General features: G+C 42.0%; 1 protein-coding gene across 1 annotated transcript; it reads left to right on the top strand.

The window, feature by feature from the left end:
* Positions 1–308: 308 nt before the first annotated feature.
* Positions 309–5,140, top strand: KCTD12 (potassium channel tetramerization domain containing 12). Its single transcript, XM_039550237.1, has one exon. It carries the CDS (start codon positions 664–666, stop codon positions 1,660–1,662), a length of 999 nt encoding a protein of 332 aa, XP_039406171.1. The 5' UTR covers positions 309–663; the 3' UTR covers positions 1,663–5,140.
* Positions 5,141–20,199: the final 15,059 nt, after the last annotated feature.

Below are 20,199 nucleotides of genomic sequence, written 5' to 3'. Positions count from 1 at the left end.
CAGCAGCGTCCCGCCGCTTGCCCGCTCCAGCACCTAGGGGCAAACAGAGGGCTCTTCTTGCCTGCGAAAAACGAGACGTCGCGGAGAAGCCGAGGAGCGAGCCGAAGCCTCACCCAGGGGGCTGGGGGAGGAAGGGGGGGAGGAAGGGGGGAGGCGGGACCCCCAGGGTTTTATCCCCGCTGGACGCACACCGCGGTGCTCGCCCACGGCGGTGGGAGCCCGGAGGGCGCGCACCGGGCGCCGAGAGGATCCCGCCGCAACTGGGGAAGGAGGACTGGGGCGGGGGGGGGGGGACGGACGACGATGGGGGACCCTGCGTCAGTGCAGGGCCGTCCCCTTCCCCTCCCCGTGCGCTCGGCTCTGCCTCCCGCCAGCCTCCCACGCCTCCCGCGAGGTGCGGCCGCGCTACATAAACACGGCCCTGCCGCCGGTGCCGGGGCTTTCCGTTCGCAGCCCGACGGAGGAGCTTGTCCGGCAGCGGGCAGAGGCGCGGCCGCGGGGAGCTCAGCGGCAGCGCGGCTCCGGCGCCAGACGGGGCGGGAGGCTCCGGCGGGCAGCAGCGGAGGGCTGCGCGCTGCCCCGAGGGCGGCGGCCCTGCCGTAGCCCAGGCGGCCGGAGGAAGAGGAGGACGAAGGGCGTGGGCTCCGGCAGGCTCGCTCCGGTATGGCCCTGGCGGACAGCGCCCGCGGGCTGCCCAACGGCGGCGGCGTGTCGCCCGCGGCGGGGAGCGGGGCGCCGGGCAGCGGGGCGGCGGCAGCGGCGACGGGCGGCTGGTCGTCCTTCCCGGAGATCGTGGAGCTGAACGTGGGCGGGCAGGTGTACGTGACGCGGCGCTGCACCGTGGTCTCGGTGCGCGACTCGCTGCTCTGGCGCATGTTCTCGCAGCAGCAGCCGAGCGAGCTGCCCCGGGACAGCAAGGGCCGCTTCTTCCTCGACCGCGACGGCTTCCTGTTCCGCTACATCCTGGACTACCTGCGGGACCTGCAGCTGGTGCTGCCCGAGCACTTCCCCGAGCGCAGCCGCCTCCAGCGGGAGGCTGAGTACTTCCAGCTGCCCGACCTGGCTCGGCGCCTGGCGCAGACTCGGGCGGCCGCCGCCCGCCCCGCCGCCCTGCACCGCGACGGCTCCATCTGCGCCGAGGAGCCGCCGCCGCCGCTCCTCGGCTACCTGGAGGCTGAGCCGCTGGAAGGAGGCGGCGGGGCCGTGGCGTCCGCCCCGTCGCCCACCGCCAGCCGCAGCCCCTCGGGCGGGCCGCTGCTCACGCCTTCGCAGTCGCTGGACGGGGCGGGCGGGCGGCGCTCGGGCTACATCACCATCGGCTACCGAGGCTCCTACACCATCGGGCGGGAGGCGCAAGCTGACGCCAAGTTCCGGCGGGTGGCCCGCATCACTGTCTGCGGCAAGACGGCCCTGGCCAAAGAGGTCTTCGGGGAGACCCTGAACGAGAGCCGGGACCCCGACCGCCCACCCGAGCGCTACACTGCCCGCTACTACCTCAAGTTCAACTTCCTCGAGCAAGCCTTCGATCGACTCTCCGAGGCCGGCTTCCGCATGGCCGCCTGCTCCTCCACTGGCACTTGCGCCTTCGCCCCCGAGCAGGGTGGTCCTGCCGATGACAAGATCTGGACCAGCTACACCGAGTATGTTTTCTGCCGGGACTGAGCGTCCGCCCAGCCCGTGGCGTGAGGACAAGACAGCCGCCCCTGCACACCCTCGCACCTACGGTCCCCTCCCATCCCGAAGGAAGGAGGATGCGGAGGGGGGGCCGTGTATCCCTGTGCTTTTCTCACCCCGGTGTCTGCCTCTACGCACAAGGCAGGCCAGCCCCGGCGCAGCCCCCACCCCTCTTGCAGCACCTCCTGACGGCCCCGGGGGCAGGAGGTCACTGTGTTGTGCCTCGGCTGTCGTGTCCCTGCTTGGCCACCACGTCCCTGATCAGCCACCATCACCCTCCCTCCCACATCTCCCAGTAGCTGTGTTGGTAGCGAGGAAGGAGAGAAGTATTGGGAGTAGACAAATACCCGTCCCACAAAAGCGTGCATCTGCACCCAGTCTTTGTCCCTCTCCACACACAGAGCTCTGTCAGGGTGGGGCGTTTTAAAAATCATCCAGTTAGGGGCTGAGCAGCTTTAAAGTTGCTTTGAGCAACTTCTGTTGAAGATGGCATGACAAATGGCTGCCTTTTGCTGTCCCAGTACCCTTACAAGGGAGTTTTGCCTTGGTGGGCAGACCCCAAATGGTCCATTTTTAATTCCCCCCTTCCCCCTCCACCCCCATCAAAATGATGCCTGTCTGCGAAGGACTGTCACATAGAAGGGAAGCCTGACTGTGAGGGATTTGCACTGGCTCATACTTTATTTGTTGAGATGAGTAATTTTGCAGGAGGCATGCATGTGGCCCTTCACAACTGATTACTTCCATCTCCCCTCTTTGCTCCCCATGTTTCTGAACTCCTCTCTCCAGGCTGTTAAACTGGACCAGGGCCTGCACAGCGAGCATGTAAGGCTGATGTGAAAGGACAGGTTTGCTGGATAACAAACCATTTGGACTATGAAGTGTCCTCAGAGACGTGTTTATTCCCTTGAGAGGTAAAACAATGACACTTTGAAGAATTAAAGTGCTTGTGAATCGCAACCTTCATGGGTGGTCTGAAGTCCTTATAATTCTCTTGAAGTTACTGTCTATAATATGGACATAAATCTCAATGCATAATTTCCTTAAACACCCTCAAAATGATGGGAATGAGGTGAAACCAGGCTTATCTGAGTAAAGGTAGGGCCTGGGTCCTGGGAAGTTGAAATCATGTACCTTGAATTAGTGCAGATGTACATTATAAATGTCACCAGGAGAACCCTTGTTAATTTTTGTCATGTTAGTGCTGTAAAACTCTGAAGCCAGCAGATGACAAAAATCACTTTTTTAAGAACAATTTTCTTAGTTTTCATAGCAGTATTATCTGGGCACTGACACTGCTAAGAGTTGCGTACCTCTTCCTAGACAAACTTACTGCTTCTTAGAAAGGATTGAGCCCTGTCCTTAGAAAAACAAGAATGATGCCAACTTTCTTCAGGGGAAATTACCCCTTCTGAGATGTATTTTGTTACTGCTGTCTAACAGTCTTTCCCAGAGGAGGCAGTCAGAGTCTGCTTTGGAACTGATGATCTGAGCCACAGGTTTTACAGTAGGGAAGACTGAGAAATTCTTTCTGATAAATTCTTGAAGTCTAGAGTATAAAAGCACTTTCCTTTAAAAACCTAAACTTGATTTAAGAATGTTTATAGCCTGTTCAGACCATCACAGAAAAATATCCTAAATATATCTGAAGTGTTGAAGAATTTAGCAGTACATATTAAAGGCTTGAAGTTATGTTTTTAAAACTCTTGAAAAATAATTCTAGTTCTAGTTCTAACTCCAAATTTAGAAATACTGCTAGCACTTGTATTCTAACCAAAGAATTTCATAGTAGGGTTTTTTTAAAAAACCTTAATTCCTTTGAAAACAGCTATAGCTACATTTCTGTCGAGTTTCAGTGCTCAGTCTCTGTTCACCACTTGGTCTTTCATTAAGTGCATGGACAACTACCAAAAACTGAAAATAATTTTCATCACCGTGGCTTTTTTTTTTCTAATATTAGCAAGGTTGTTTATCAGTGTGATTAAATTGAAGATGTGCATATGAAAGCACTGGATACTGTCTGTTTGTAGATAGTTGTATTATGGAATATTTTTAAAAGGGTAGAAATGTAAACCTGCCAAATTAGATGAGCAATAAGATACAGTGAGAGGCCAATACACCTGAGGATGGAATGAAGTCTGTTTGTCCTATGCCTTACTCTGAGATGACTTCTCTGTGCTTAACTTATACCACAAGTGAAAAGACATGTATCACAGCTACTAGGTCTTTACAGTGCCCTTCTCAAGAATAACCACTGTCTTTTTCTAGTTTCTGTTAAGTAACTCTGACGTACGTTTTTTAAGATTTTGTATAAAATCAGTTTTCAGTAAAGTGTTCAAATTCGCTCTAGATAGCTTTCTTTTTTTAAGAATCTGGTAGCTTACTAAATCCATCATAGGAGCTATGAATAGGGGCAGTTTTAAATTGACCTTGTGATTTAGTGTACATATATATACAGTATATAAACATTTTACACGAATCATTTAGTTTTTTAATCATTTTAGTGCTACAGGATTTCATAATATATCTAGCCGAGCATTTTCACATTATGTTATGTACATAACATGGTAATGTTTTACTGGTTTCTTATACTTGTTTCTATGGAAAGGTTGAATATGAGTATCATCAGCTTGTAGAACTGAAATCAGTGACATATTTGCTTGAATGTGAATCGTAACTAAACTTCCAGGTGGCTGAATGCATCTCTAAAACAAAGATTGCCTGTCTTTTGATTAATGGTTGTCTATCCCTTTCTTGGCAGATGACCCAGTAATTCTTATTTTTACGTAAAAATGGATGTAATATAAACAGATGATTTTCTTTAGTCTCTGTGCTAAAAATTTTTAAGCATTATTAGTGTTAAGAAATGGGCCTTTAATTTAGTGATAACCCATTATCAGTATCGTCAGCAGGCTTAAAATGATGGTGCCATAAATATAATAGTCATTTGATGCTTTGCCACAGAAGATGGTATTTTTCTGAACCATTACTTAGTAATGGCAGTAAAGTTTTTAAAAGGAAAAATGCTCAAGGCAAAGTCACTGAGTTTTGCTGGTCTGTTCTTTTGAGAGCTCAAAGAATGGATAAACACAATGACTCTGCTGACTTGTTGACATGAAAACATACAAAAATATAAAGGCACAATACTGGAGTCCTGTATACATTTTGTAGCTGTTGTTGTTCACAGTTCATGTACCTATGGATGGATGCAGTAGCATTTACAAGTGCTATTAAAAAACCCACAAAGGCAGTCTTTCTTTTAATTAGAAGTTAAGGCATAAGTCTTTTCAGTGATGCATATCATGAAGGGTGACTTTGCATATGTTTGATAGGACGTTTATATTTTTATACATGTAGATAACGAGCCACTTATTCATTCTTATTTTCACATGTATAGCATTGAAAATAAAGATCCTCCTAGGAAAAAGTTGCATACCAAATTAAATTTTTGTTCTTTAAATATTAACTCAGTTGTGTGGTTTATGTTGTCCCTTTTATTCTCTGTGCAGATGTTGTTAGCTTTGCTCTCCCACAGTATCATATTGATAACTTCAGCAAAGACTCCAAACTAATACATAAAGCAGAAACACAGAGCAAAGAAAATTATATATACAGAGGCCATGGCAAGGTAAACAGAAATGTATAACACTCAGACTGCATCAATTGCCTTTTAAGCATCACAGAGGATTTTTGTAGTACTGGTCAGTCAGTCCTCAGGAAGAAATAGTGATGGAACAGCTTAATTTGAATAGCACTGAGTAATTGTTGAAGTCAAATGTTGATGTTTTATATGAAGCAGGAGAATAATAACATGGGATACAGTGCTCATTTAATGAAAGAAACATTAGTACCTAAGGTAATACATGATCTGAGAGAACTGGATCTAGAAATTCTCGTTAGCTACCCTATGATCTCTAGTAAACTCTTCTAAACCCTGTGCTCAGCTTCATAGAAAATTAGTAGTGACTTGTTAGTATAATCCCCGTGTGAAGTGCCTTTACATTTAATAGTTCTTTCTTGGGTAGCATGGTTATACTGCAAAGGAACCAGCTGAAGGAAGTTTAATCAACTGTTTCATTTGACAGCTTGATAGTATTTGAGAGCTTTGTTATCATGCAATAACATAAGAAAGGAGGTCGTTCTATGAGCAACAAAACTCTGAGTCTGCCTTTCTGAAGGCTTAGGTCTCATTTTCTTTGTACTAACCCTTCTGCTTATCCCTGCCCATTTTATTCCATTTCTACTTGGGAAAGGTGGCACATTCCTTGACAGAACCAACTTCTGCTAGGCTGAAGGTTATGGCTGAATTTTGGCTTCATACCTCAGTGAACTACAGATTTTCTTCTTCCTTTCCTTTACCCAGCCATCAGTATTCATAGAATTTGTTAAGAGCGTAACAGCTGTGAGGTTTTCAGTTCTTTTGATTGTGTTTAAATTACCCATCAACTTGGAAGTTAGGGGGACAGATGTCCACCCAAATGGACAACGCCAAGTACGTGAGCCTTATTTCAGTAGGAAACAAGGCTAACAGAATACTGTGATTAATGCCTGGCACTGTCTATATAGTCTGAGTGTATTAAATCCCTATAGAGCGAGAAGGCAGGCGGTCACTCTTACTTTTCCAACTCTTGCCAATCAGTCAAACTAATGGGTACGCTAGAATGTCTTAAAAATATGTACAGACTCCTAATTTCTGCAGCATTTCCAAGTGTGAATCAAAGTGTGCAGGAAAATATTTTCCAAAGACTAGATTTGCCTCAGGGCAGGGTTGTTTTTTGTTCTTTTTTTTATTGTAGGAAATCTTCAGTATAGTTTTTAATGAAATATTAGTGCTAATGTGTTATTTATTTAGAAAGTACTTAGTTTTATGAAACCAAATGCTAATTTTGTTTTTCATTAAAATGAGCTGCATGTGTTTTTCCCCTGCTGCTAAACAAAACTCATATGTATGAGTGCTGAAGTAGTAATGCCACCATTGTGAGTAGTCTGTTGGAAATACACAGCACAACTGCTGTGACAGTCAAAACCATAGTTGGTCAAATTATCACATTTCTTCCCCATTCTACTCTCCACTGCGTTCAAACTGGAATAAAATTAAACTCTGTTACACATTTCTTGCTCTACAAGTTTTTTAGCACACAATATGGAGCATTTGATACTTCTGTAAAAGCTGGCAACAGTCAGTCAGGGATTTGAAGCAGGTCTATTTCTATGTGAGGAAATAAAGGCTAGGAAAAATTGTTGCACAAAGTGGGAGCAGCTTTATGCAGTTTGGGAAAAATTCTTGGTATCACAAGAAATCAAAGGTATTGTTCTGTATAATCCAAGTAATACAATCCCACATTACTCCCATCTTGCAAACCCAACCTGCCCTGGAAGGCTAAAGTCCTTGATGACATTTGCTTGCTTTAGATTTTATTTGGTATCATCCGGACGAAAGAAATTATTTTGTTTTTCTCCTTCAAAAAAGCTCAGTTTTTAGCAGCTGGGAAATGACAAAGTTAGTGGTACACCTTGCTTTGGGTTAACATTTTGTCATCCTTTTTTGTTTCAACATAATGGAAAAGGTAGGGAAGTTCTGGGAGCATATAGAAATCATAGAATGATGGAATCACTAGGATTAGAATGCTTAGCTCCATGTAGCCTCTGACTTGGCTTTTGCAACTTAATGATTTTCTCCACTAGAATTTAAGTAAGTGTAAATTCATTGAAGTTCAGCCAAAGAAGTTGAGACCAGAATATCTAGATTGTGATGACAAAAACAGCTCCATTGATAAAGACCATGTGATCTATGTTTTTAATTTGCCATTTTGAGGTAAAGACAGAGCCTTGGTTAATTTATTAAGGAGCAGGCTGTTAAAAAAAAAGAAAAAAAAGTATAATAAAGGAAAAGTTCTCCAGTCCTCTCCCACAATCTTGAGGAGGGAATGCAGTGCTGGTGTGATGAGAACAACCTTTCTTTTAGATTTCAGAGATAACTGAAATAACCTACAATGTTGCCATCTCAGTTTTGTCTGTTTTCCTGGTCTTGGTTGAACTTTAAGGTCACACCCACCCTTAATAAGTGGTCCTTTAGAAAAGCATATATTCATAACTATGTAGACTTCCATAGATTTGGATGTAGTTCGGTTTTGACTCATATTTTCCCAATAGCTTAGTGACAAGCTGTCCTCATATTACAGCAAAGCCTGTGATTATTAGAAGCCTGAAGTCAAAGATTTTCCTTTAAAAGGGCAGAGACTGTATCGAGAATGCCTTTTTTTTTTTTTTTTTGTAAAGGATACAAATGATGCACTTTTTTCCCAAATTTATACTCCTGTACAAACTCTCCTAATCTTCCCAACCTTGTAAAATTCACTTCCACATCTTCCATTGGCTGACAGCTCAAGGCATGGATATTTCTGAAAGCTGCAAGCACCAGGAGGTCTTGTAGTGATTCACAGTTGTTCCATAGCAATCCCTTCCTGCTTGGTCCCTTGTGCAGTCAGAACCAAGCTGGGTGGGCAGCTGAGTCCCGGGCCCCAGGATTACCCATTGGCCCTGAGCACAGCTGCCCCTTCTGCCTTGCTTCCTTCCTGGCCACAACCAAGGTAGTGCAGTAGTCCCTGAGCCAGCACAGTCCTGCTGCTGATGCCTTGTCTGAATAAAGGGCAGCATTTGTATTCTGGTGTGCTCCATGCAGCCCAACAGCCATGAATTGGCACTTCTCCTCTGGACTTCTGACCCACTTATTTCCAGAGTTTGCTTTCACAGTCTGCACTTTATTTACCATCTCATGGTATGGTTGGAATATGGGAAAGATTCAGCTGTTTACAGTAGTCTGTCTAATAGTTTATCTGCCATGGCACTAAAGGGACAATAAAGCTCACTTAAAAAGAGTTTTACAGCTCTTTAAAATTTTCTGGTTTAAATAAACCATGAAAAGTGCTGCATAAACTATAATAACACTGGGTAAAGGCACCTTTTCTGTTATAGGTGAGAATTATAACTTTGTTAGTTTTGCTGGAGCACTACCACATTTGTCCTCTTGGACTCGTTTGTATCATGCTAGAGGCTGAAGAACACTCACTTGCAGGTAACTGGACCAAACAGTCCAATTCCTTTAGCAAATGTTAGATTAAGAGTATATATATACAAATGCACTAGTGTTTCTCTTTCTGGAAGAAAAGTTTCATCTTGACAATTATCATATTGGATGTTTTCCAACACATCACCTTCTAAGGCTTGAGAGCAGAAAGAAATGTCCAAATCATATGGTCTACTGTTCAAAATAGCATCCACTGTAGGCCTTTCCTGAACAGAGTCTTTAAATCAGGCAGTGAAGTTTCTTAGACTGTCATCTAACTTCATGGATGATCCTGCTTGTGCAAAAGAAGGCATCACAGTGCCCGATTAATTGTTAGGCTGTGAATGTCACCAGCTTTGGCTTTCACCCAGAAGGGTCTGCAATGTCTTCTTCATCGACACCATGAGGCTGGCGTGTTCTGCAGGAGGATATGTAGAGAAGCAGTTCCACTGGTCAAGACCTGGGGATGAACTGTCCTGTCATTTCCTTCAGTTCCTGTCACTTGTCCCTGTAACCAGTTTTGTGTTGGCACTGCTGATCTGGCCATGGGGTGGGCCAGTTCAGGGACCTGGTGTAGATGGAAATCTACGAGCAAACAGGAAAAGACAGGCCTACTTTCAGCTGGATCAGGTCCCAGAACAGGCTTACAGCATAATGGAGTTATTAGTACCAGGAGAAGGAGCCTGATATCTAAACAGAATGAGCTTCTGTGGTCTGTCAGTAAGGCATGTTTTTCACTCCTTTAGTCATCTCCTGTCTCTTCTCTAAATCCTCTTCAATTTATCAACGTCTTTTTAACTTCTGATTTAAAATACTTCTCATTCTAGTAAGGGAATGCTCCAAAGCAAAGTAACATTGCCCTATCCTCTGTTTTTTTCCATTCATTTGTTCGAGGTTTGCATTAGCGGGCCCAGGGATTTAAGTGTCACCGGAGTTAATGTTCAGTAAACCATGGCTGGGAGCACCTGTAGTCTGTCTCCAGAATTCTGTCCCAATTGTCAGTCAAAATGCATGGCAGTGCATAAGATGTTTTTTTATTAAACATTATGCCACAGTTTAACTTCTAACAACTAATGAACAAAGCCTAGTAAAAGTGGATCTAATTTCTATACAGCAGTGTTGATGGACATCACAGTGACACGAATGTTCAGTATCATTTCCACTAGTTATTACAGTGGATAAGTAGTTTTCAACTACCTGAATGGGTGGCTAAGGATTGATTGTCAGGTTGGCAGGCCTCAAGTTCCTAAATTACCCAATTTTCTTTTAACCATGGTCCAAACAGTCTATGTATTTTTCCAGTCCTTTGGAGCTTCCCCAGGGATCCGACAGTTTTGAGAAGGCTGCATTAGTAATTACACAGGCTTGTAAACACACCAGATGTAAATTGGCCAGACCTGATTGAAAAAAAATAATTGTTGCTCATACTTTTTTGATAAGTTTTGGAAGGGAAATTTATCATTATTCCTAACAGACCTGACAAGCAAAATGTTTATACTTTTCCTGAACTAACAAGCCTACAAATTCCATCTAGTAAAGAATCTGTACAATTTTTCACATTGTTCCAAATAAAATTAAATAATTTCATTTGTAATCATGCTGAATATTACTTTCTTTGTGTTCTTTTTTCTTACCTTATTAAATTTATACAATGCAGTTAGTACAGTATTTGGAATTTAGAGCTTTAATTTATACAGATTGTGATAGCCTTCTCTTTCCATTTTAGACTTTGTATCTATGACTTTTTAATAGCAGCTATCTGGATCCTGTCCCAGGATGTACTGGATGACTGTAACTCCTGCTGATCTCAACAAAATATGCTGTCACTACAGGATGTTAATGAAAATTTAGGCAAAACCAGTATTCTCTTTTTTACTTTCAGGACTTTATGTTACAGTTATTTGCTGAACCTGTAACCTAGGTTTTAGAAATACAGTATTTTTATGGGTAAGTGTCTTGATATGCAGCTAGTGTGAATTTATACCATCATGTTACTTTGTGTTTTGACTGTTTAATCTCTTACTATCTCTTGTGGTATATGTACAGAGAATATCTAGATGGGTACCAAAGGAGTATTTTCTAAGATCTAGTGCTAGTGTCCTAGCACTCTTTCAACATGTTTAAAAGTTGCTTCTTCATTAAGTACTGTTATTCCTAAACTCCATTTACAGAGTTACCTAAGAACATTACCTATATGCATTTTGGAGTATTACACACATGGCATGCAAATCATTCCTTCGTTCTTGCTTGGACTTGCACTCACTGGAGCTGGTGCTTGCTTTTTTCTGAGGCCCTGCTTCTAGTATGCATGAACTGGTATGGAGATCAGATGCACAGTGTGGAATTCAGCTATGGTAAAGGCATGTGGCCAAGTAAGAATGTCATCACTGACAACCTCTCTGTTCCTAGAGGTTGCACACCTTGCCTACCCACCCCACAAATTCATGGTGTGTGAAGCCTGATACTGTCTGGATAAATAACAAACACTTAACATTAAAAGCAGTAGGTTGTAGTAGCTTTTCTCTTACTTTGTGTTTTATCAGGTTACTCTTCAAGAGAAGGCCCCATTGTAGCTTTAAGCACAATCTTGGCTATAATTCCCTCACTGTAACCCATACAGTCGTGCTCTCCATTTTTCCCTTGATACTGTCTTAAATAGCTTCCACTTTTTCATTTGCAGCATTTAATTACAGGGAGTTAGAGGAAGAAATGTTTCTTTAAATTAGCATCCTTAGACAATGTGAAATTACTTTTAATCTTAATTTTGATAGCAGCAAAGGGGGAATAAAAGAGTCACTGACTGAAATGAGCAAGTCGTTCCCTTTATACAGAATACCAGAAGATAAGTTCTGAATAAACTGGTTTCAATCAAGCAAGAAACTTTTCCTCTGGTCAGAGCATCTCTCTTCTGGAACAGCAATTGCCTAATACTGAATGTTTTCTTCAAGATGAAGTATGTATCCCACAGACATTTCTCAAACATAGGACAATAATTTCAGAACAGAAAATCATAAGAATCTCAGTAAAGCCCACGGAACATCTCAGAGTACTGTGTCACAAACCTATTTTTAAGTATGGGGCAAAGCACTGTGCTTGTGAGTTTAATAAGGAATTGTCTGCTGTAAATGTACTATGCGAAGGCAATATGCTTTGCTGATTTTCCTTCTCTAAGGAAAGGCCGTGAGAAGAAATGCATTTTAAATGTTCTTCTGTTTTTTTTATGTGGAAAAACCTACACAGTACTGGGGTTTTTTTTATGTAAAAAGAACTTATGGGTTAGGATAAAAGGGGCAGACTAGTAAGGGTGACACTGTTGTGGGTGGCCACTTGAGCAGGAGGAGGTGGATGATAGACAGCTGGAAGCAGCCTCAAGGTCACAGGCACTGGTTCTTGTGGGGGATTTATCTACCCTGACATCTGCTGGAGAGGCTACACAGTCCAGAGAAGCACAAAGAGTCCAGAAGGTTCCTGGAAAGCACTGATGACAGCTTCCTGTCTCAGGTAGTGGAGGATCCCGCAAGGAATGGTGTGCTGCTTAACCTCATACTAACCAGCGGGGAAGGCCTTGATGGAGATGTAAAGGCTGGGAGCAGCCTTAGCTGTTGTGACCATGAGTTTGTGGAGTTCAGTATTGAGTGAGGAGGAAGCAGGGCAGCAAGTTAAATTGCAGCCATGGACTTCAGGAGAGCTGACTTTAGCCTCTTCAGGGATCTTCTTGGAAGAATCCCATAGGAACGGGCCCTTCAGGGAGCATTGATTTTTAGAGATCACTTCCTCCAAACTCAAGAAGAATGCATCCTGATGAGCAAGAAATTGGGCAAAGGGGGCAAGAGCCCTGGGTGGATGAACAGGGAACTCCTGTCATTACTCAAGTGTAAGCAGGAAATACACAGGTGACGGAAGCAGGATCAGGCACCTTGGAATGAATATAGAGAGGCTGTCAGGTTAAGCAGAAATGAGACAAGGAAGGCTAAGTCCATCTGTAATTAAATCCAGCCAAGGATGCCAAGGACAACAAGAAGGGCTTTTTCAAATGCATCATTAACAACTAAGGATAATGTGGTTCTGTTACTAAGTGGAGAGGGGATCCTGGTAACAGAGGATGCAGAGAAAGCAGAGTAAATGAACTCATTCTTTGCATCCATCTTCACTGACTAGACCAGCTCTCAGGAATCTCTGACCCAGGACACCAGGGTAAAGGAATGTTGAAGGACTTTCCTGTGGTCAAGGAGGTTTGGGTTACAGAACACCCAGGCAAACTGGACATCCACAAGTCCATGGGCCCTGACAGGATGCATCCATGAGTGCTGAGAGAGCTGGAGGATACCATAGCGAAGTCACTCATAATGATCTTTGAAAGGTGATGGTGATCAGGGAAGGTGCCTGAGTACTGGAAGAAAGCAAATGTCGCCCCAGTCTTCAAAAGGCTGTCTTCTGGTATGGAACAGGAACAAAGAGGATGAACTTTGGTGACAGAGTCCAGAGAAACTGTTTCCACAGAATGCCATCTTTATCCTTTTTGCTCAACTCTAACTTTGGCTTGCATTTACCTACATGTAGGAAATGTGTGCAGACATATTTATTCTGAAGCCTAGGTTTAAAATCCACTCTGGGTATAGTGGAAGTTAGGCCTGAGCTTAAACAAAGATGCTTTTGTGAAAAGTAGATTGCAAAAACTTCCTTGAATAGTATGTGCTGCTGAAGCGTTAAGGCATGAAGGGTGTAAGAATGAATAACACAGAGGTGTGCTGGACCTGCAAAACTGGACATAGGCTGAACTTACCTGTAAGCCAGGCATGCTTTTATAGCAGGTGTTAGTTCTGGCCTGTTTCTATTGAAAATATTGCTACCAGGACAGGGAAGGTAAATTGATATTAGCCTAACAGTGTTCTAAGCCAACTCTTCCATGGTTAAGTGCTCTACATGTGAGGCATATAAAAATGTGCTGGTGACACAGAAATACTTGGTGAGAGCCAAGAGTCTTTGTTCAGCTGAAGAAGTGGAGGTTGTGCTGGGTTTGTTGCTAAGTTAGAGCAATAGCAACTACTGCTCTAGGCAAATGGCTTTCTAGAATTAGAAGCCATTACTGTCTGAAGTGACGGATTTAGAAAACGTCTCTACATGAATAATTAGCTCACCCAGCAAAGCTGCAGCTACCTGATAGTACAGTATTTTCCCCACTTTGAAGCCTATTTTGTTTATCTAATTTTGTTTATCCAATGGTCGTCACTGGTAGTTTATTCCATTTGACAAATATATAGTAAATGAAGGTGTTCTCATATATTGGAACAATCTGCATGTTTTCATTTTTTACAGCTCTTGCAAAGATGTAATTGAGACCCTGAAGAGCTTTAGCTCTCTATGCTACTGAAAGCCACACTCAACAGCTTTTTGCAAATTTCCAGTTTCAAGAGCTGATGAGTAATTATTCAAGTGTTTATGCGGAAAGAAAAAAAAAAATCTTCCCTTAGAGACAATATTTTGCTGCAGCCTTTTGGTTCTCTCTTCTCTGTTTCATTTGCCTTTTCTCCAGCTGAAAAATGTCTACTTTAGATATTGTTTCATATGGTAAAATATCTTTGTGTAGTAGCTGAAAAGGAACTGGACTTGCCCTTTTTCAGTCCAATACTGCACTAAACTCTCATTTCCATAAGCATGCAGTTTCCCTTCATTTATTGAAGAAAGTAACCAATTTTGGTTTTGTATTGCTGCCCTACAGTTGCTGGGAACCACATATCATTCTGAATGTGTTGAGCTAAAAATCTGCCAAACTGTGTCATAACACAGAAATGGAAACAGTAGAGATGACTTACTTCACATATATTGTCTGAAGATTGTTATGACCAGCTGCAAATAAATGAGAAAAGGATAGGTAGTTGATATCTCTAATTTAATCTTTGACATCTCAATGAGTCATTTTAAGATTAAAATTGTTTTCATTATACTTTCTGCATGGAACACCAACAGCATCTATATTTTTAATAGAATTTATTCAGGAAAGCATCGACAAAAAATACTAGAGTACTTTTAATATTTGTTTCTACATCAAACATGCTGAGATGAGGCTTAAAAACCCACCTGAGAATTCACACTTGCCTCAGTGCTGTTAGTAAGAGCTGTAATTATCTGTATCTTTTGAAAATACTTAAAATGAAACACAACCTAATTCTCAGTTATAGAACAATGTAGTACAACAAAGACATTATAATCTATTTTTTTCATTATAAGATGCGGGTGCATAACCAGGAAGAACACTAACACAATTTTTTATTTGTAAACCTTTACAGCATATAAACATTTACTGGAGCGGTGAAAATCAGAATTTATTCTGACTTTTTAACAGCAGATTCACTCTCTTGTATAGGTAGACAAAGAGCTTGACTTTCTGGGATATTTCCACTCTCAGAGTCCTGTTTTCTCTCCTTTAATTGTTGGTAACATCACTACCCCACGACCTTTGTGGGGGTTTAGGGTTACCCTAATTGCCTTCCCCTTCACTCCTGACAGCTTTAGTGAGGCCAGCATCTCCAGCAGAGTCCCTGGGGCCTTGCTGCTGCTGAATGTGGCGCATTCCAGGGCCCTGTATCCCAGAGCAGCTCTTACCAACCATAATGCAGGGCTTAGCAAAGTGAAGTATGATCACAGCAGAGGCTGAACCTAGACTGGGGTAGGAGTAGGCAAGGCTGACAACAACCTAATTAGGAGCCATAGGACTGAGAGGAACCACAGAGTTTTCATGAACATACCTAGCCCTAGGTTAAAGACATTGGGATTTTTGCTTGGATTTGTTTTATTGAAATATTAAAGCAACCACTGACATCTTTCAATTTTTCATCTTTCCACATCTTTTACCATTCCTTGGATTCTTAGAGCCGAAACCCAGTGGCTGAGGAGAAAGTTCCAAATGTGTTGTGACAGGGAAGGGCATGGTACCCTTTTTACGTTCTGAAATTTTAAGTACTCTACTGTTCAATTGCTTGTGTAGTTCAGAGGAAAAGCAAATGAAGAGAAATATGAGTTGAACAAGGAGCTTCTAGAAATAAGTGTGCCAGGTCTGGTAAAAGATTCATTTAGCCCAGTATTGTCTTTAAGTGAGCAATAAGGAAGATAAGGCAAGAAAGGGAGAAGTAAGGGAAGACTGCAGAGGCACACGAATGTAAAGCAAACATGCAATGGTATTTTCCTATTTCCATTCTCAAATTCTGAACCAGTAGCTTTGTCTTTGTCTCTAATAATGCTTGGTGGATTTCTAGTCCACGACTCTATGTAGTTACTTTTCAAACACCAGTGAACTTACGCTATCTTCAGCATCTAGCAGCAGAGAATTCTATGACTTAGATGAATCATGTTAAAGGGCTTCATTCCCCTTTTTGTTTTCAACCTGCCACATAATTTCATTTGACAACCACTAGTTCTTGTATAGGAAAAGAATCATTCCTCATTCACCTTCTCCCTGACATGACTATTTTTTAGCCCTCCATCATATTGTCCCCCTAAGTCATCACTTTCCCAGGGAAAAGCACTCCTGTCTAGTTGGTCATTCCTTGTAATTTCCTGCCTCTGATCAGTCTTACGCTATTTTGATCTTCGGTGTGCTTTCTCATGTTCTCTTCGTTGCTTGTAGAGCTCACAGATGTAGTTACATTGATTCCTTCATACACACTTCTGCAATTTGTAGTCTGGAAGTAAGGGGCTGAACTGGATCAGACCAAGAGTCTATTTATTGTCCTGTCTCAGAATATCCATATGGCAGGTATCTAGGGAAGTATATAAGACTAGAGAGTTCTTCAAAAGTATTTGCACTTTAAACCTCAGGTTCATGCACTGCAAGTTGTTTTTCGTACCATTTTCAAATGGTGCAATATTTAGACTTGTCCAAAGGACAGTTTTTAACCCTTTCAATCCCCAGCTTTGACCCTTATTGTCTGGTAATAAACGAAAAAGGTGTCTCAATCTACTGATTGCAAGTTCTGTTGTGAATGTCAAAAACAGGAAGAGATTTCCCTCTTAAGAGACATTGCATTATATTATAAAAACTTCTGAAAAGTAGACAAGCCCAGAATATTCAGCCATATTCATTGCAAGGATAAAATTTTTATATTCACCCTGAAAAGTAATTTCCTGGGGAAAAAAACCCACTTTGAAATCTGAAGCCAGCTCTGCTCCAAATTTGTTCTGCAGTAGCAAATAAATACAAAATGCTGCAAAATGCAGTTAATGTAACAGATTGTGAACTGTTGTCTGCAGTTGATCCTTGCTGAAGCCTGGTTTCAGGCAATACTGTGGTGTGGGCAAACTGACAAGTGCCCACCTCGTATAGGCCTTCTAATAAACTCAAAACCTTCCCTAATTAACATTTTGGTCGTCTAAGAAACTGATCATATATATGTTTAATGACTGTATAAAGGAATGAATCATTTAAAATGCAATTAAAAACTGCTGCTTCAGCATGGATCTTTTAAGTCAGTTGGAAATAATTAACTTCACGATGATTTATTGAAGAGATTAATCTTTCACTTAGAGCTGGAGTAATCTATATGCATTCTTCTGAAAAATATTACTCTCTACAGTTTTAATGGTTACAGGATAAGCCAAGATAGTGTTACTTGCTTTTGCTATCACCCAATAGATGTTCACCTCAGTACCTCTGTGTATGTAATTTATTTTAGCTGGCACATGCTTAATTAGGTCGGTTCATATTTTGAACATTATCTTTCTTGATGCAGGGGTTTTATAAAAGGCTGAAGAGTCTCACAGATCAGATCTTTCCACTTTTTGCAGTACACAGCAGCATAATACCGAATCATAAATTATTACTGTATCCAGCAGCCATAGGGAGGAGAGGAGAGAAGATCCAGCAGGCAGGAACTGTGCAGCAAGATTGATTTATTTAATTATTTTACAAACTCTTTTATAGACTTTTTTCTTCATAGTCTAATTGGACAAAGGATCAGCCACCCCTTGGGGGTGATTGGCTAGAAATCCTAAACATCCATTGTCAAAATATTTTTCTACTATACCATAAACAAAACTCTGCAAGGTCGCAGGTGTTCATAGTTTACAGAACTTCTGCTATTATCTTCCGTAAGAGAGAGAAGTATCTCACGGTTTAGAAGAAGCAGGAAAATTCCTGCTAGCAGCAATATTGTATCCACAATAAATTGTTTATTTGTTCTCAAATTTCCCCACAGAAATAAAGCCACAGGAAATTAGGTGCAAATGTAAGGTCCTATTGATTTCTGATTAACAAAGATAATGTCTATGATCCATAGATACTGTAGGCATAATAACCTTATTTCTCTGGGAAACAAGTATTTGTGGATTTAATTGGATGTATGTATAATAATGAATTTGAATCCATATAACAAAGTGTGCTCTTTGTATCAGTTTTTGACTTCACAATTTTTGATAAACAAATAGACCTAACTTCACTGTAGAAAACAGTTACTTTGTACATCTACCTTGAAAAAAAATCTGAGTATTTCTGTGTATGTTTCTCCTCTCTTTCAGTGAGTTCTTCCCAGCACAGTTAACTCCCAGTTTGTCTTAGAAAAGCAGACTGTGTTGCTCACATCTCTGACCTTTTTTGGGTTTCAGTCAGTCTGAGAATAATCCTTGGATTGTTGACAGTGTATTCATCTCCATTTCTTCCCGAACGCAGCTTTTAGCCTTATAAATAATAAGCTAAAATCATCAAAGCTTGGAAGGAACCAAGCATTACATTTCCTACATAATTTTGAGGAATTGAATTGTTTTATATTGTTTGATTTCATGTCCCCATTATCAGCCTCCTTATGTCCATGAAGGACAAGAAACTAAGGCAGACAGGCTAGTTGCAGAAAAATACCATCAGTTATGCATGGCAATCCTTTCCTCAGAAAACACTTGAGCTTGAGGAACCCTGTGTTCTCCTTCCATGTCATGCATATGTCTCACGTAACATGTCAGATAAATACCTTCACTATAGCTGATACCTTTGCTTAAGATAGCAAGAGGGAATTTCTGGAATGCCAGCTAGCAAGAGGCCTTCCTGAATAGTCCCTTGTTGTTGGTCTTATTAATATTCAGTATCTTCTGTCAGAGATGTAAAAAAGTACTTTGAGCCTTTCTGTTATTAGGAGCAGGCATGACAAGTGACAGGAAAATGATTGCATGAATTAACCAGCATAGCTTTCTGCTGGAGTGAAGCTAAGCTTTCTACACCCTGTGATGCATGTGTTTTTAAGCTTATTTTGCTTGCTCTGTTACATTAACATTGCTACAGTTTTATCTGTGCCACCCCACCACTTCCTTTTGCTTGCAATGCATTTCATCACCTGCCAGACTGTATGTGATCTCCTACTAGCCCCAAAATCTGGGCAATTGGCACACACAGAGCTTATTGGCAGAGCAGCAGCTGGGCAACTTGCAGTGCATGCTCTAACTTGGGTATACCAGTCTGTGTGTAAACAACTTCCAGTTTAATAATCCTACTTTTTATTAAAACTTGTTTTTCTCTCTTTGTCAGCCAGTAAGGCCTGGCTGACGCAGGAAAGAGAAATTTTGCGGTAATGAGATTTCAAAAGACAAGTTAAATTTGTTCCTGTAGAAAAGGAAGGACATGAGAAGTAGGAAGTGCTGAGTACAAATAGGATTATGAGAAGTTTACAGGCTCTAACAAGATCTTCTGACATCAGAAGGGCCACCTTTGCACAACCCCCACCTCTGGGTTCTCACAGCCAGCCAGAATGCAACAAAGGACATCTCCATGTGTGCCCGTCTTTTTCTGCAAGAAGCTGTTTGTCTCAGATGGTCATAAAAGCCTGGAAAGGAAACTTCCACCCTCAATTTGGTTACCCTAAGAGATCATTATGGTTTCTGCTCTTGGCAAGTCCAGCCATCTCAGCTTCTAGAACTGTAAGATCCATGAACAAGGTCTCTACTCTCAGTACTACCAATGTACTTGTACATAGTGTTAACTATGGGCCTTTTGAAGTTTCCCCTCATTTCCTCTTCTACCCCCAGAAGCTGATTTTAAGCTGGGTAAGCCAGTTTTCCTGTGTCTCCTCTGTTGTCAGTACAATAAAACAGCCACTGTCATGGGTAGCATTCCCTTGGCTCCTGAGTGTATAGACTCTAAAGAGGACACAGAGAGGAGAGATTTAAAACAAGTACTTCCTGTGTATTACAGGAATAGATACGAAGAATGTTTTTTGTTTTTGTCTGCTTGTAAAACAAACAACATAGTAATAGCACCTAAAAATGGCTTCATGTACCCTGTTGTACAAAGTTGTTGGAGATGGATAAGGTGCAACAGCAGCAGAACCATGAGATTCCAAAACCAGAAGAAACATTGGTTATCAGGTGGTTGAGATTATCACATATCAGATAATTTCTGCATCAAATAACTAATTTTAAGGTGTGGAATAATTGTTTTAAACTCATACAGAATAATTAAATAAATGCAAATGCTTAAGGAT

The sequence above is a fragment of the Corvus cornix genome, chromosome 1, assembly GCF_000738735.6.
Source record: "Corvus cornix cornix isolate S_Up_H32 chromosome 1, ASM73873v5, whole genome shotgun sequence".
NCBI classification, from domain to species: domain Eukaryota; kingdom Metazoa; phylum Chordata; class Aves; order Passeriformes; family Corvidae; genus Corvus; species Corvus cornix.
Note: the sequence above shows the minus strand (reverse complement) of the source record. Positions and strands in the feature narration are given on the sequence as shown.

What these genes read in the sequence shown, in the direction of transcription:
- KCTD12 (XM_039550237.1), top strand. Translation starts at nt 664, where the DNA reads ATGGCCCTGGCGGACAGCGCCCGCGGGCTGCCCAACGGCGGCGGCGTG.